Source organism: Phascolarctos cinereus, unplaced genomic scaffold (genome assembly GCF_003287225.1).
Source record: "Phascolarctos cinereus isolate Bilbo 61053 unplaced genomic scaffold, phaCin_HiC Scaffold_5;HRSCAF=322, whole genome shotgun sequence".
Classification (NCBI taxonomy): domain Eukaryota; kingdom Metazoa; phylum Chordata; class Mammalia; order Diprotodontia; family Phascolarctidae; genus Phascolarctos; species Phascolarctos cinereus.
The window spans coordinates 32,769,574-32,784,980 of NW_027555958.1; the positions used below are offsets into that span (position 1 = coordinate 32,769,574).

The 15,407-nt window shown below is 40.1% G+C and overlaps 1 protein-coding gene across 1 annotated transcript in view; it reads left to right on the plus strand.

Moving 5' to 3' along the window:
- Positions 1-6,137, plus strand: part of SLC6A4 (solute carrier family 6 member 4) — a 59,352-nt gene extending 53,215 nt beyond the window's left edge. The window contains exon 15 of the mRNA XM_020963343.2: positions 5,863-6,137. Within this exon, the coding sequence (XP_020819002.1) occupies positions 5,863-5,937 (75 nt within the window). The 3' untranslated portion in view covers positions 5,938-6,137. The remainder of the gene's footprint in view (positions 1-5,862) is intronic.
- The last annotated feature ends 9,270 nt before the right edge of the window (positions 6,138-15,407 follow it).

Here is a 15,407-nt window from a genome sequence, read left to right on the forward strand (position 1 = left end):
TTAGTCATCTGTCTTGAAGGTGAATGCCCTTGCTGGTTACCAGTATGGTGCCAGATAATACTTGCAGAATAGACCAGCATAAATCAAATTACCACTAGCCCCGTATGCTTTAATATAAATATAATATAAAAACTATCCTAAAAAGGCCTTTCATCCTTCACCATTGATATAGCTACTATGTTATTTAATTCATTATTTAATAATTCATTCCCTTCAATAGTGACTACCATAATGATTCTGATGGAAAAAAACTCTGAAACCTCTAGTTAAACCACCAAAAGTTCTGATAGGAGGCTTGCCTTCATCTGTGTGACTTTGGGTATGTTATTTAAACCTTTTGAGTCTCAGTTTTCTAATCTATAAAATGGGGATAACATTTGCTCTCCCTACCTCACAGAGCTGTTGAGGATCATGTCAGGATTTGTATCAAGAATTTCACAAACCTTATAGCACTATATAAATGTCAGCTATAGCATCATCATCATCATTGTTATTTGTGAAGGCCAGTGCATTAAAGTCAGTGACGTATTCAAGAGCCAAAGTGAATTAGAACAGAGAAGAATGGACAGAACCAAAATGAATTAAAGTTCATAGGATTATAGATTTAGAACTTGTCTCCAAGGGGCCCTGGAGGTCAGCCAGTAAAATGTAAGCCCTTGAGGGCAAGGACTGTCTCATTTGTGTATTTTTATCATCAGTGCCCAGCACAGAATCCACACTTAATAAATGCTTGTTGAATGATATAATTCTGGTCCAACTCCTTCATTTTACAGATGAGGAAACTGAGGTCCCTAGTGGCTTGTCCCAGGTTACACAGATAGTAAGTGGCAGAGCAAGGTCAGACTCCAAATGCAGTATTCTTTCTACTGAACCATACCACCACCTCCTGTCCTCACAGAGCTTACAGTATAGTAGGGGAGAATGACATATACAAGGCGATTACAATGTAAAATACAGCATGTGCTTGGCGGTTTAGATCGCATATTAGAGCAAAAATTCTTTCCTGAACAAAAGAGATGCACTAAAAGGTAATCCTTTGGCTATCCAGTGTCATGGCTTAACTCCTTTCACGTATTCCTAATTGTCAAGAACATTGGTAAGATTTCTTCCCCCTCCACTTACATTAGGGATATAAGAAATATCACACTGGTTAAGCCAATGGGATCTTGGACCCACTCATGAGTAGCATCAAGGTGTCATCCATAAATGTAAATGTTTTTCAAACCCCTGGGGTTTGTTTGTTTTTCGCATGTATGTGGTAACAACTAGAGGCAAATTCTACAATGTGATAAGAATAGTGCTTCTGGAGGGCAATCATCATCTGTGACAAATGTTCCAGAGAGAGAATATCTATCTTATAGAGAGAAACAAGTGACCAGATTTTACCTGAGAAAATGTATCCTTTTGGTAGGGCAGTTAGGTAGCACAGTGGATAGGGTGCTGGGTGTGGAGTCAGGGACTCATCTTCATGAGTCTATATCCAGCCTCAGACACTTACTAGCTATGGGACCTTGGGCAAATCACTTAACATGGTTTGCCTCAGTTCCTCATCTATAAAATGAGCTGGAGAAGGAAATGGCAAGCTACTCTAGTACTTTTGCCAAGAAAACCCCAAATGGGGTCACAAAGAGTTAGACATGACTAGAACGACTGAACGACAAAAATCCCTCGGGTAATACTTGTTAACATAGACTTTATGACAATATCTTTTGGATTTTACCTTTTAAAAGCATTTGACCTTTGCATGTTAATTCTTGGGCAAATTATTTGTGTAGTATCTATTATTAGATATCAATCAGTTATTATTTTCTTAGTGAAAACAAAATTTCAGAGATTTTTCCATCAGAATCATTATGGTAGTCACTACTGAAGGGAATGAATAATTAAATAATGAATTAAATAACATAGTAGCTATATCATTGGTGAAGGATGAAAGGCCTTTTTAGGATAGTTTTTATATTTATATTAAAGCATATGGGGCTAGTGGTAATCTGATGACTGAAGTTAAACATCTGGAAACATTTTCACTTGGGTGACTGGGAGCATGGTGATGGTGTGGACAGAAAATGGGAACTTGCAAGAGAGATTTTTTTCTGCAGAGGGTGAGGGAATATGATAGTATTAATGCAGGTAAAAACCTTTCTAATATTGAGAGCTAGCTAAAAGTGTAAGAGGCTACCTCAGCAGATAGGGCCTCCTCACCAGAGGTCTCCAATCCAAGGCTGATGACCACTTGTTATATGGGCAGCTAGGTGATGCAGTAGATAGAACTGGAGTCAGAAAGATGAGAGTTCAAATTCAACCTCAGATACTTCCTGTGTGACACCGAGCAAGTCACTTATTTCCCTCAGTTTCCTTAAATGTAAAATGAAGATAATTCCTCCTACCTTAGAGGGTTGTTGTGAGGATCAAGTGAGATATTTGTAAAGTGCTTAGCACACAGTAAACACTTAATAAATGCTTACTCTCTCCCTCCCCAATTGTCAATGATGTTGTAGAGAGGATTCTTGGGTATGGGTGGAACGAGGTGGCCCTTGAAGTCATAGACCACAGGTCTAGAAGGGACTTTAAGACCACTTCTAGCCCTACTTCCTTATAGATGGGAAAAATGATGACTGAAGAAGAAACTCGCCTAAGCTCATGAAGCTTAGTGGCAGAGTTGAATTCTGAACCCAAGCCATCTGACTCCAAATTTGGAAAATGACACTGAAAAGACTTTGGCAATCCAACGGGGGCTACTGCAACAGGGCTGAATGCTGGGTGTTTGGGGAGTAAAAGGAGGGTGTGATACAGATCATAACCTCTCCCTACTTCATAACTTAATCTAGGATTGCCTTAGCCCCTACACACATGCCTTAGTAGCCACCTCTTCTCATATATATATACCACTGTACCACTTAAGACCAGTTAGAGTGTTTGGTTACCAGCTTTAAATGAACAAGAGGCATGTCTGTTTACAAACACTTCTAGATTCAGATCTTTAACCAAAGGAAAAACTGGATGCCACCGGGCACCTATTAAGGAATCCCCTGCTTCTGCTGAGGCACAGGCCCTAGGAGCTGGTTAGCTCAGAGTGCAAGGTTTTAACCTCAGCCAGCCACTGTACTCTGTTTTTGGACTTCCTCTGTGTGATCTAGGAACATAATACTAGACATTTGAATCACAAAGAACACAATTTTATGAACTGTATTTACTGAGGATGGAGCTTTTCCAGCTCCCTAGGGTATTGCCTCTAAAAGGAAGAAAAACTCATAGGAACTTTAGATGGGGAGGACCAAGCTGGCACAGAATTGTCCTGAATCTTGCACTGGTTAGCGCACTCAATGTTCACAGGAAGGTGGGTGGTAAGAAATCATCATACATTCTGCATGTTTTTCCAATCCAAAAAGTAGACAAGGACACATAACAGAGGTTGTCTAAATAAATGTTTATTGACTAAAATCGATGCAATGAAAAATGCTTTCAGATTTAGCTCTGTCTACCAGAGATGCACACTCTCTTGGTCAAGGATGATTTTACTTAAGTAGTTTTATTAAGCCCATTGTTTTTTTTCTCTCCTGTGCACAGATGCTGAGCTTAAAGACTGGTTTTTTCTATTTTCCATTCACAGACCCAAGTATGGTTTAAATCAGTCCTTACAGTTCCAGTGGACCTCTTAGCTGCTGTTAGGGTGGCGGGTCTTCACATTTTCTCTGTGATGACTACATGAGCATGAGGTGAATTAGAGGCATTGGAATTAGGATTTGAAGTGATTCAAACCCTCTGACTTTCATTTTCATTGCTGTAGAAGTTACTTATTTGGAACTTCTTCTGCATTTGAACTAAAGCATTTTATTATCTCATCTTGACTTTCCTTATTATTATACTTACCTCTATTGCTTATTTCCTTATGTTTGGGGGTCGGTCCCACGTGCTATCTCGTTTTTTGTTGTTGTTGTTGTTGCAATTGGGGTTAAGTGACTTGCCCAGGGTCACACAGCTAGTAAGTGCCAAGTGTTTGGTCTGAGGCCGAATTTGAACTCAGGTCTTCCTCACTTCAGGACTGGTGCTCTATCCACTGCGCCACCTAGCTGACCCCCCGAGTGCTATCTTAACCCTGCTTGGGAGATGGCTTCTTTGCCACTATGGAACACTGGTGACTCCAAAACCATAAACTAGAAATTCCTCTCAAACTGCAAAGAATATCACAGCTTCCTTGGGGTTTAAGTGCCATTTATTTTTTATTTAATTTTTTTACTAATTTATTTTGAGTTATCAACAATCACTTCCATAAGCTTACTCAAAAGCTTTAAATTTTTCTCTGCCTCCCTCCCCAACATGGCGTGCAATCTGATATAGGCTCTACATATACATTCCTGTTAAACATATTTTCACATTAGTGGTGTTGTAAGGAAGAATTAGAACCAATAGGAGGAACCACAAGAAAGAGGAAACAAAACGAAATAGAAGGAAAAAAAAGAGCAAATGGTATGCTTCAATCTGCATTCAAACTCCACAGTTCTTTCTTGGGATGTGGATAGCATTTTCCATCATGAGACTTTTGGAGATATCTTAAATCCTTGCACTGCTGAGAAGGGCTAAGTCTATCAAAGTTAGTCATAGTGCAACATGGCTGTTACTGTGTACAACGTTCTCCTGGTTCTGCTCACTTCAGTCAGTATCAGTCTATACAAGACTTTCCAGGTTTTTGTGAAGTCAGCCTGTTCCTCATTTCTTATAGCACAATGGTATTCCATTACATTCATGTACCACAACTTGTTCAGCCATTCCCTAACTGATGGGCATCCCCTCAATTTCCAATTCTTTGCCACCACAAAAAGAGCTGGTATAAATATTTTTGTACATGTGGGTCCTTTTCCCATTTTTATGATCTCTTTGGGATATAGCCCTAAAAGTACTATTGCTGGGTCAAAGAGTATGCATATTTTTATAGTCCTTTGGGCAGAGTTCCAAATTGTTCTCCAAAATGGTTGGATCATTTCACAACTCCACCAACAACACACTAGTGTTCCAATTTTACCACATCTTCTCCAAAATTTATCATTTTCCTGTTTGTCACGTTGGCCAGTCTGATAGGTGCGATGTGGTAACTCAGAGTTGTTTTGATTTGCATTTCTCTAATCAATAGTGATTTAGTGCATTTTTTCATATAACTATAGATGGCTTTAATTTCTTCATCTGAGAACTGACTGTTCATATCCTTTGACCATTTATCAATTGAGGAATGACTTGTATTCTTATAAATTTGACTTAGTTCTCTATATATTTTAGAAATGAGATCTTATGTGCCATTTAAAAGAGTTCTATCAGAACCAGGAGAATGTTGCATATAGTAACAACAGTATGGTTTGATGAAGAACTGTGAATGACTTACTTATTCTCCACAATACAATGATCCAAGACAATCTCAAAGGACTAATGATGAAGCATACTATCTCCCTCCAGAGAAAGAATTGTTATTGATTGAATACAGACTGAAGCATCCTATTTTTCACTTATTCTTTTTTTTGAGTCTTTTTGTACAAAATTAATAATATAGAAATGTTTTACATAATTGCACATGTATAACCTATATCTGATTGCTTATTGTCTCAAGGAGTGGGGAGAGGAGGGAGGGAAGGATAGAATTTGGAACTCGAAACTTTAAATAAAATATTTAAAAATTGGGAAAAAAATTAAAATGGCACCAATAGGTTTGCTCGATGCAGGGTTGCCACAAACTTACAATTTATAAAAAAAAATACAAAATCTGTGGAGTGCAATAAAACTTTAAAAAAAAGAGAGTCTATTCTTATTTTAATACTGTGATGGTTTGTTACATTAAAAGGCTTTTAAAAAACCTGTACGTTTTCTTCTTAACAGCGTATTCTTAAAAGTATCACTCCAGAAACACCTACAGAGATTCCCTTTGGAGATCTTCGCTTGAATGCTGTGTAGCAAGTGATGGACAAGAGGAAAAAACTTCCCTATCAACTCCCACCCTCTACTTGTTGCCCCTTCTCCCCTCCAAGTGAACTGAGTTTTCAGCTGAGCCAAGGAAAGAGAGGACATTCCCCACAGAGGCCCAGCTTCAAAAAACACTGGTGCCTAGAATCTCATGATCTCCAGCCTTCAGATCCACCTCCTTCCATGAAATTAGCTCGGCACTTGTCAAACTCAACTCAGTAACCATAGCTCAACTGGTTCTTTGGGGATGGGGGGGAGGGGGTTTGTTGTATGTATGTGACTGCTACCGTAGGAATGGGTGAAAGGGATAACAGAAAGCACGAGTGGACAAATAGCGTCAGTTAGGATTACATTCAGTCTTGAGTCTGTGTGAGCGTCTTCTCAGTGTGATTTATATTGGACCATATTATGTTTGCTCCTAAGGGTTTCACTGTCAGATGAGTCTATAAACTGTGTAGGACAACACAGAAATTGTTCTGATAGCCATATACACAAATTCTCTGAGTAACACAGAATCTGTAGCTGGAAACTAATGGAACTCTCTAATCCTTCTGCGCTGTGAGTCTTGCAGAGGAAGATGTAGGAAGCTAACCTGAAAGGTGCTATGTGTGTATGTGTGAGTAGGTGTGTGTGTGCCTGTGCGCTGCTATTACAGTGTACACACGGCTGTCTCCTTTCTATTCCTCTAAAGCTTTCTGGCACTTTACAAACCACACATCATCCTCGTTTTTTCTTATGTTAATAGATTTTACACACGCAGGCATTTGCAGATATGCATTCATTGCTTCAAATCTATAGGTCCTGTATTCATCCTTCTTTTCTTGTGCTTCTGATGCCCCTTCTTGGTGTATGTGCACACAGCATACCCCATACACACCCACAAACAACACCCCACCCATCCACCTTCCTCACCTTGGCCAGCCTGCGAGGACATTAATATTCTGCATCCTTGCCCTCTCCCTGTCTTTTTCTACAACGCCATCATGATGACATTCTGGCTCATTTACTCTTGTTTTGACACCATTCAAGTTATGTGAACCGTTCTGAAGGTAGATGCCAGAACCTATCCCTTCAGCTCTACTTACTGTTCTCAAAGTATTAGGAATAAAAGGAGGAATCCCATGAGCACATCCCACTCTTTACCTTATATTCTGCATCCTTGCCCTCTCTCTGTCTTTTTCTACGATGCTGTCATGATGACATTCTGGCTCATTTACTCTTGTTTTGACACCATTTAAGTTATGTGAACCGTTCTGAAGGTAGATGCCAGAACCTTTCCCTTCAGCTCTACTTACTGTTCTCAAAGTATTAGGAATAAAAGGAGGAATCCCATGAGTACATCCCACTCTTTACCTTACTATACTTCTTGGAGGTAATGCTGAAAACAAAGAAACGGGCTAGAATTTTGCCTGAGGTGCAATAAAGTCTAGTTCTGGCCCAGGTGCTCACCCCTGAACTGGCCTCCCTCTTCTATTCACCCTATATTTTCCTGTCTTTTCTCTATTTTTTTTTTGTTGTTGTTGTCTCATCCTGATTTTCCCTAATCGTCCTTCATTTCCTACTGTTGAAAGGAAAGAAGGCCTCAGGCACAAGCTGTCCAAATGGCTTTACAATCATAAAATATAGAAGAAAAATCCCACTTGTAATCAGGTTCTTTTCATTCTCAAGGGCTTGTTATCATTAAGTAGGGCATCTTTCAACCTGTCTGTAATTGCCAAATCATCTTTGAGAACAACAGGAAATTCACCTGATGAGTCCTAGGCAGTTACTCGAACAGCAAAGAGGTCTGTATTTCAGCTGTTTCGCTTATAACCCAATTTGGCGATACCTGCCTTGGCTCAAATGGAAGCGTAACACAAACTCTGCCTTCGTGACTGCCTGCCCACATCATAGTCGAGCAGTAGATGAGTGAAGAGGTCAACACACTTCAAAATACATTTTAAAAGTGTGAGAGACAGAATATTGTGATGCCTTCTTAAACAGTCCTCTGGAACGCTATCTGACGTGTGCATCAGAAAGACCAGAGTCTGTGTATGAAGGGACATGTGCATGAGTGCACAAGCATGCGTGCATACACACATGAAGGTAGATCTTGGTTTCTGAATGCGTATTTGTCAGGAATATAACATTAAAGAGGAGTGGTACAGTCTAGCAGAGTCAATAGACAAGAGTAGAGGTGAAGTCACAGTATTTTCTCTGGACAAGGGCAAAAAACCCCCAAATAAACCCTAGTCACATCAAGCTTTTGGTGAGGAAAATGTTTTACTGAATCATGAGAACTGATAAATTCACCATTGTGATGATCTTTTCCTCCATACTTCAGGCCTTTCTAGATGACTCATGGGAAACGGCTTTCTATTCTGGGATGGTAACTTATGAATAGTTTCTAGCTATGAACTGCTTAGCGGAATTTTGCATTAGTAAGTATAATAGTAATGTAAAACAAAGCGTCTTATAGGGAACCCAAATCTAACATAGCCTTTAAGTAAAGGCAAATAAAAAAACACTATTATCTGAACTAGAAAAGTTCAGATTTTTTGTTTACTGTTAAATCTTGCAATAGCCCCTAAACATAGACACCCTAGCTTTACCATTAGAAAAACTCTGCCAGATCCCTGGTCAGTAAAATACTTGCCCAAACGCGTGAACTGGATTATAGGATTGTCATTGCTTGGATGGCTGGGAGTCACTCTTCCTTCTACTCATCTTCTAAGCCTGGTTCCACTCACTTCAGAACTTGACTAAGTGAAAGACATTTTCCTGCTCAAATACTCCTCCAAAAAAAATCTCTCCACTAGCTTCATGATTCAGTATTAGAAGAATGGCTTAAAGAAGGATTTCTGCTTTTTTTCTTAGCAAAGGACTGAATGAGTGCATTGCACCCACGCCAGGATAAGGATTTAGAGTTCACCCACTGCGGTACAATAAACCCTAGAGCTAAGCAGAGGCTTAACTGTGGCATAGTTAATGTACACACAACTTGGTAATGCTTGCTAACGCTGACTATTTGATGTTGAAACCCAAACTGCTGCTGGCTGCTTTCCTAACTCTCCTCTTTACCTATAAATCAACGAGTGTGGTTGGAGGTATTGTTGTTGTTTAGAATTGCCTCCTGAATTGTCCAGGAAGACTACGGGTATTGAGGGTGCAGGGGGTGGGGTTAGGAGAGTAGGGAAGGGATTGCAGCTGGTTCAGAAGAAAACTTTATAATAACTGCATGTCCTAACAAGAGAAGTAAAAGCAAAATCACCCCAAGTAACAAGTTGTGTATTCTTAAGCATCATGGAGCTCACAAATTATGTCGTAAGTGCTTTAGAATGGGGTTTGCCTTCTGGAAAGGCATCCTTCAGGTTCCTTCCAATTGTTAGGAAATAAAATTTATGAATCCAAATAAGGGGAAAAAGGAAGACTGTTTGGGGTGTACTTCTGCCTCATACACCATATTCCTTGAACTCCACTGGAAAACTCCAGCCTTTCCTTTTAGTCTCCCCATTTGTACCTAAGATTCAATGATGTATTTGATTAAAAATTCTTTATATTACATTTGCTCCTCTGGGAAGAATCCTCCAAATTCCCAAGTCTCATAATCTCACCATTGCAGCTATGGTATGGGCTTCTTCCTTTATTGCTAATTTGGGTTCCCAGAGTTTAAAGATAATGAAACAATCTGGCATCTCATAAAGTTCAGCCACACTCCATTAGGAGCTGCTAAAAACCAGTGACTTCATAAGGAGTTCATCTCTTTGCTCCTCTTGGGATCTGAAGGTTTCTAAGGGATGGTGGGCTTGGAAACTTCAGTTTTCCTTAAGTGATTAAACAAACCACTTCCACCATTTGGTTCAGCAGACACCTACTCTGATGGAGAAGGAAAACACTTAAAGAGGGAGTCCTAAGTACTTTCCACACTTAGTTTTGTAAGTTTGGAGTCTATTCAGTCAACGGTCTCTCCTTTCAGGTCTTCCAGGGTTGAGTTGTTCTATGATATTCAGACTTCTGACAGAAAAGTCCTTCCTTGGAAAATTACTCAAGGTATTATCCCCAATTAAGACATCTTCTAACCCTAAATAGCACAGTCTAAAGTTAAGTTGCCTTACATGTACTGTGCAAGTATTAAAAGTCATCCAAATACGTATTTCTGGATGGCCAACTTCCATTTGGCAAAAAGTCAGTAGGCTTTTTGCCTGACATAAGGGAAGAAATCAGGCTGTTTAAATTCAGAAGAGTATAGGATGGTCAAATTGTCTAAAGGGCATGAGAATAGAATAAATAACAACTCAAAGACCCTTCCAGGCCTCTGATTCTGTGCTTTAGGATTCCAACCATTATTGTGACTTTAGTTGCAGTCATCTGTAATTGCCCACTGTCTACAAGATTACCTGTGGGTAATAGCATCCCAAGGTTCCCCCCTCTTCTTGTTAGTTCTGAATTTGAATACTGTCTGAGAGCAGGAACTGCAGATTTACATATAAAGCCATTTTTCTCCCAAGTAAACTGACATTTCACAGACCTAAAACAGAATCACAAGGCAGCATGGCCTCAAGTCTACTTTCAATATCAGGAAAGTTTGAGATTGACAATCATCTAGGCATTTAGTCATAGGCTGCCTTCCATGAGAAGAAAACCTACTGTGCCACAGTGCTCCTAACAAGGAGCATTTCAGGACTTAGCAAATAAAGCCAGATATTGACTTTTTGACCCAAATGCTAATACTTTAATGCCAAGAGCTAATAATACTAACAATTATTCAAAATACACAATACCATGCCTTTGTTCAAACTCTAAACAGAAGTGTAGCCCAGTTTAAGAAAACCTAATATACATATATTCATGTTCACAACAGAGATCTAGTAGGGTCTGAACATTTTCTTTTCAAAAAGATTCACCCTACATAGATTCTTCTAAATTATGACCTCTTTAACTCACTGAAAATGTTTTGAACTATTAATTATTTTTCAGAAACTCTTCTATTGTGTAAAGCAAGTAACCTGTGAGGTTCTTCAAACTTGGAATATTACATTTAGGAAAACAATAGAAAGGTTTCTCCCCCCCTCCCCCCAAAAAAAAACCCTTTCACCTTTTTCTTCTTCCTACCACTGACTAAGCCTGAGAAATGTTTTGAACGGGGGTCACTAAGAAACTTCCAAAGTGAAGGGCATGTTTATTTTGAAGCTGTAGTAGCTGAATAAGCCTGGAGTTTTAGTTGTACAAACTCTGAACATCTCCCCCCATATCATGTATATGGTGCACCTGTATTAATTTAAGCAGCCATTTAGTTATAAATGTTCCAAGATAGATCATAAGTCAACAGTATGTGCCTTGTTCTGTTAACTGTAATTGTAATAAATTTAAGATCATAATAAATGAACAGGTTTCTGTCTTCTATCTTCCATTAAGATTTAGCTCTTTCAGCCCAAGCAAAAAATTTCATTAACTTCACTGGGCCACAATCTACCATCTAAAATCTACTTTCCTTAAAACACAAATCTCATAACATTCATAAATACAAATTCAGAGTTAAAAAACCTCAACTGGGAATATTTCATTTCAACAAATATTAATAATGGATTATAGTATTTTTGTACATGTCTTATCTCCTCTACTAGATTATAAACTTCTTACGGGCAGGGATGTATCTTACTCATTTTCAGATCCCTCTCAGAGCCTAAGCACACAGGACCATATACGCAGACTTGGAAGATATCTCTGAGTCTATTCCAACACCCTCATTTTACATGTGAGGAAACTGGCCTAGAAAAGGTTAAATGACATGCCCTAGGTCACACAGGCAGTTAAAAGTCCCAGGTAGGATTAGAACTCAGGTTCTTAGTCTCCACAGTTGGGCTCTGTTCACTGTGACAAATGCTCCACAGATTTCGGATAAACAAACATTAGAATTATATTTAATATCTTCCAAGGACACATAGCTTCTATTTTTTTTTAATTCAAAGGGGAAATGCTACTAGGAAATCCAGGGGATTCAGAGGTCAAGCACTACATTTGCATACAATACATGCCTTCAGAGATTGATATGCATTCTTTTAAAACAATGAGGTTGACATTTTTCTCAAAAACATAAAACTATCACCCATTATTAATGTACAGGCCTTGTATATCATTGTTTAGTAGAGGCTTGGGAAATTCAAAATGCGATTCAACTTGGTTCTGGAATATGTTTAACTGAAAAAAAAGTGTTTCATTTTTATTTCTAAGAGTAGGCACGTTATCTAGAGGACTGTGTACAGTAATAAACCGGCACATTTATTCAAAGATACTGAAGAACTGTGAAGACACCATCCCTGTCCTCATGAGGCTTACAATCTGATAGCAGTGCTACATCACTCAAGACTTCTAACCATTCTCTGGAATAGGTTACTTAGGAGCTAATCTTGTCAGGTAACCCCTCCTCATCAAGTTCAATCATATGTCAGAAAGTACTGAATTCAAGGCTAAAAGTACAACTCATAGGCTGGGTTTTCATGGCACCTGGGGCTTTTCTCAGCTGCTGCTGCTGTTTTCTCTACAGCAGAAAGCCCACATCCTAGTGAAAGGGCTTTAACTGGAGCTATTCAAAAGCAAATGACCCAGCTAACATTGCAAGTGTTTTACAAGGAGTTAAGAAACTTTAGAAGACTCAGAGGGAACATACTCCAGTTCTAGGACTTCTCCCTCTCTGCCTGCATCGACAAGTCATCAAACACTGATTGAACATATGGACTTCGATGGCTCACTAGTCATCAGTTAATTCATCCAAGTGAGGCAGGGAGGAGTCAAGGTTTAGGCAAAGCATCTTTCACCCAGGGAGGGGCAATGATCCATAGAAAGCAATCCCAGAGAACGGCTCCCCTTTTAGTGAGCCAATCAAGTCACTTTTCATCACCTTTCATCAAGGTACAGTTTTTTTGAATACACAGGCCTTATAATCTAGAAATGTTCTTGATGAAGTGAAAAGATGAGCCGGTTCTGAAAGAACTGGGGTTTTTTTCTGACTTTTTTTGCCAAGGACTTAAAGCTACTAGTGACTTTTCACAGTCTGGCCTAGGCTTTTTTGATACAAAAATAACTGAAAATATCTCCAAACTCCAAGTGGATGGAAGAGATGATGCTGGGAGTGTGAAGGTGAGTGTTTGCCTCAGGGAGAAGGCTGAACTTGTTAAGAAAGGTTTCTACGAATTGTAGCCTTAGAAGGCCAAGATTTCAAGTGCTCATTTCTCAAACAAGATAGTATTAATCAAAGGAATGTACTCAAAGAGCCATAAGGGAAAAGGGCTGGGGGAAGGGGGGGGGTGGAAAGGGGAAGAGATACTTTAATAACATTTTAATCAAAATTAGAGTACAATTTCTTTAACATTAACATAGTACTTTACAAAGATTTCACTTCATTGGCCCTTTATCACAACCTTGTGTGGTGTACAGACATGAGAAGTTACTCACGCAAAATCACACCATTAATAAGTGGCAAAGCTGAAGCCCCGACCCAACTCTTCTGCTTGTCCAGCCCCTGGTCTATTCTGTCATGCGGCTCTCACTTGTCTTATGGCCATACCCATTATATGGAGAAAAGGAATAAGCTCATTTTGCCTGTCCTCTATGAACTACTTTGAGTTCTGGTTGGGGTGGGGTCTGCTGTGTGTGCCTGACCTGTAATGTGTAGACAGTGGCTTTCTCACATTCCATTCAGCAGTCTTGGTTAGAGCAAAAGAGTAAAGGACATCTGGCCAAGAGCCGGGGTTGACCCAGCTAGCTTTTTAACATTACCCCCCCCCACCCCGAATTTCTCACTTGTTTGATAATGTGACATCAGCTGTTATTGTTCCTGTCACTTTTTCCTTTCTGGTGTTAGAAGTATAATAAAGTAATCCATGGATGCTGGAGCTAATCCTTAATACACATTGGTTTTCATTAAAAGTCAACATTCTTATCAAACCAAGTTTACCTTAGTGAAAAACACACACACAAAGGGAAATATAGCAACATTTCATGATAAATATCGTGACACAGAAGAATGACAACTTTAATGAAAATGACTACCAGAGAACTTTCCCATGGCACGTTAACACTATTTTTAGAGCAGAAAGTAGGACTTTCCAAGAGAGACTCCCTGGCCTTTGGTTAGTTTCATTTTGGCCAAATGTTTCCATCCTTTCCTGCTCTGGGTGCACTGGGCAGAGCATATCTTGAGACAGGCTATTCAGGGCTGGCCCCATCTTCTATTTGCACAGAGGGTATACCATTTCCTGATGCTGCCTCTTAGCCTCCTCAGGTTCTGAGACTTCAGACTACAGGTGCACTAGCCCCTGAGCCTTCCCTCTCCAGCTGGGCACAGCGTGCCCCATGAGGAAAGGGTGCAAGGGGCCAGGATGAGTATCTCCCATCCGCCCAAAGCAGCTACTTTCAGCCATCCTCCACCCCGCTCCTGCCAGCCCAATCTCCCAACTGAGATGTGGAGAGTCGCCAGTGCAAAGAGGAGCAACCCATCCCTTGACTCCAGGCCTTCTGTCTCATGCTACTCATGTCCTTGAGGGTAGAGGTGAGATGCTCTCCACTCAATACACATTCTCCCATCTGGTCATACCCCTTCACATCCCAGTGATGCTGAACTCTGTAGATCACCCAAACCCCGCTTCTTACCCCTGTCACCCAATTCTTTGTTCCCATCTCCCTCAACCTTCCTACTCCAAAGTTTCAGCCCAACTTCATCCAGCCCTTCCACTGTGCCCTCTGGAATGCCTGTTCCATTAGACAACAAGCTTCCCTTCATCTTAAATCTAGTCCTCTCCCAATCTTTTTATCTGCTAGCTCTTACTGAAACCGGGCTCCCCAGTGATGACACAGCCTCCCTGGCTACCCTTTCCAGTACTGGCTGCAATTTCACTCATTGTCTTTGGGGCTGAGGCTAAGGCAGAGGAGTTAGAATACTCTTTGTTCCCCATTGCTGCTTCCAAGTTCTCCCTCTTCTTCTGTCACTCAGTAAGCTTTCTTTTTCATGATAAACATGCCTGACACCCAATCAAAGTCTTGGTAGCTACTGTCTACAGATCCCTCCCCAGCCTATACCGACCCGGGCTTTCCCCTTCCTTCCTCAATGAGTTTAACACTTGCCTCATAAATTTTCTCTCCTCCCCAATTCCTGCCTTCATACTAGGGAACTTTGACATACGTATTGATTCTCCCTCAAATACTCTAATCATTCAGTTCCTCAACCTACTCACCTCTCATGAGCTACTTCTCCACTCCATATCAACCACACACAGAGATGGTTATACCCTTGATCTTGCCATCAACTACAAATGTACCACCTCCATGTTTAAGAATTCCAAAATCCCTTTATCCAACTATAATCTATTAGCTTTTTACCTTTCCCTCTGCCTACCCTTACATAACCCTACATTTCATCCTATCCATGACCTCCAATCCCTTGACTCCTTAATTCACTCCCAAGTCCATCTCCCCTGCTACTAGCC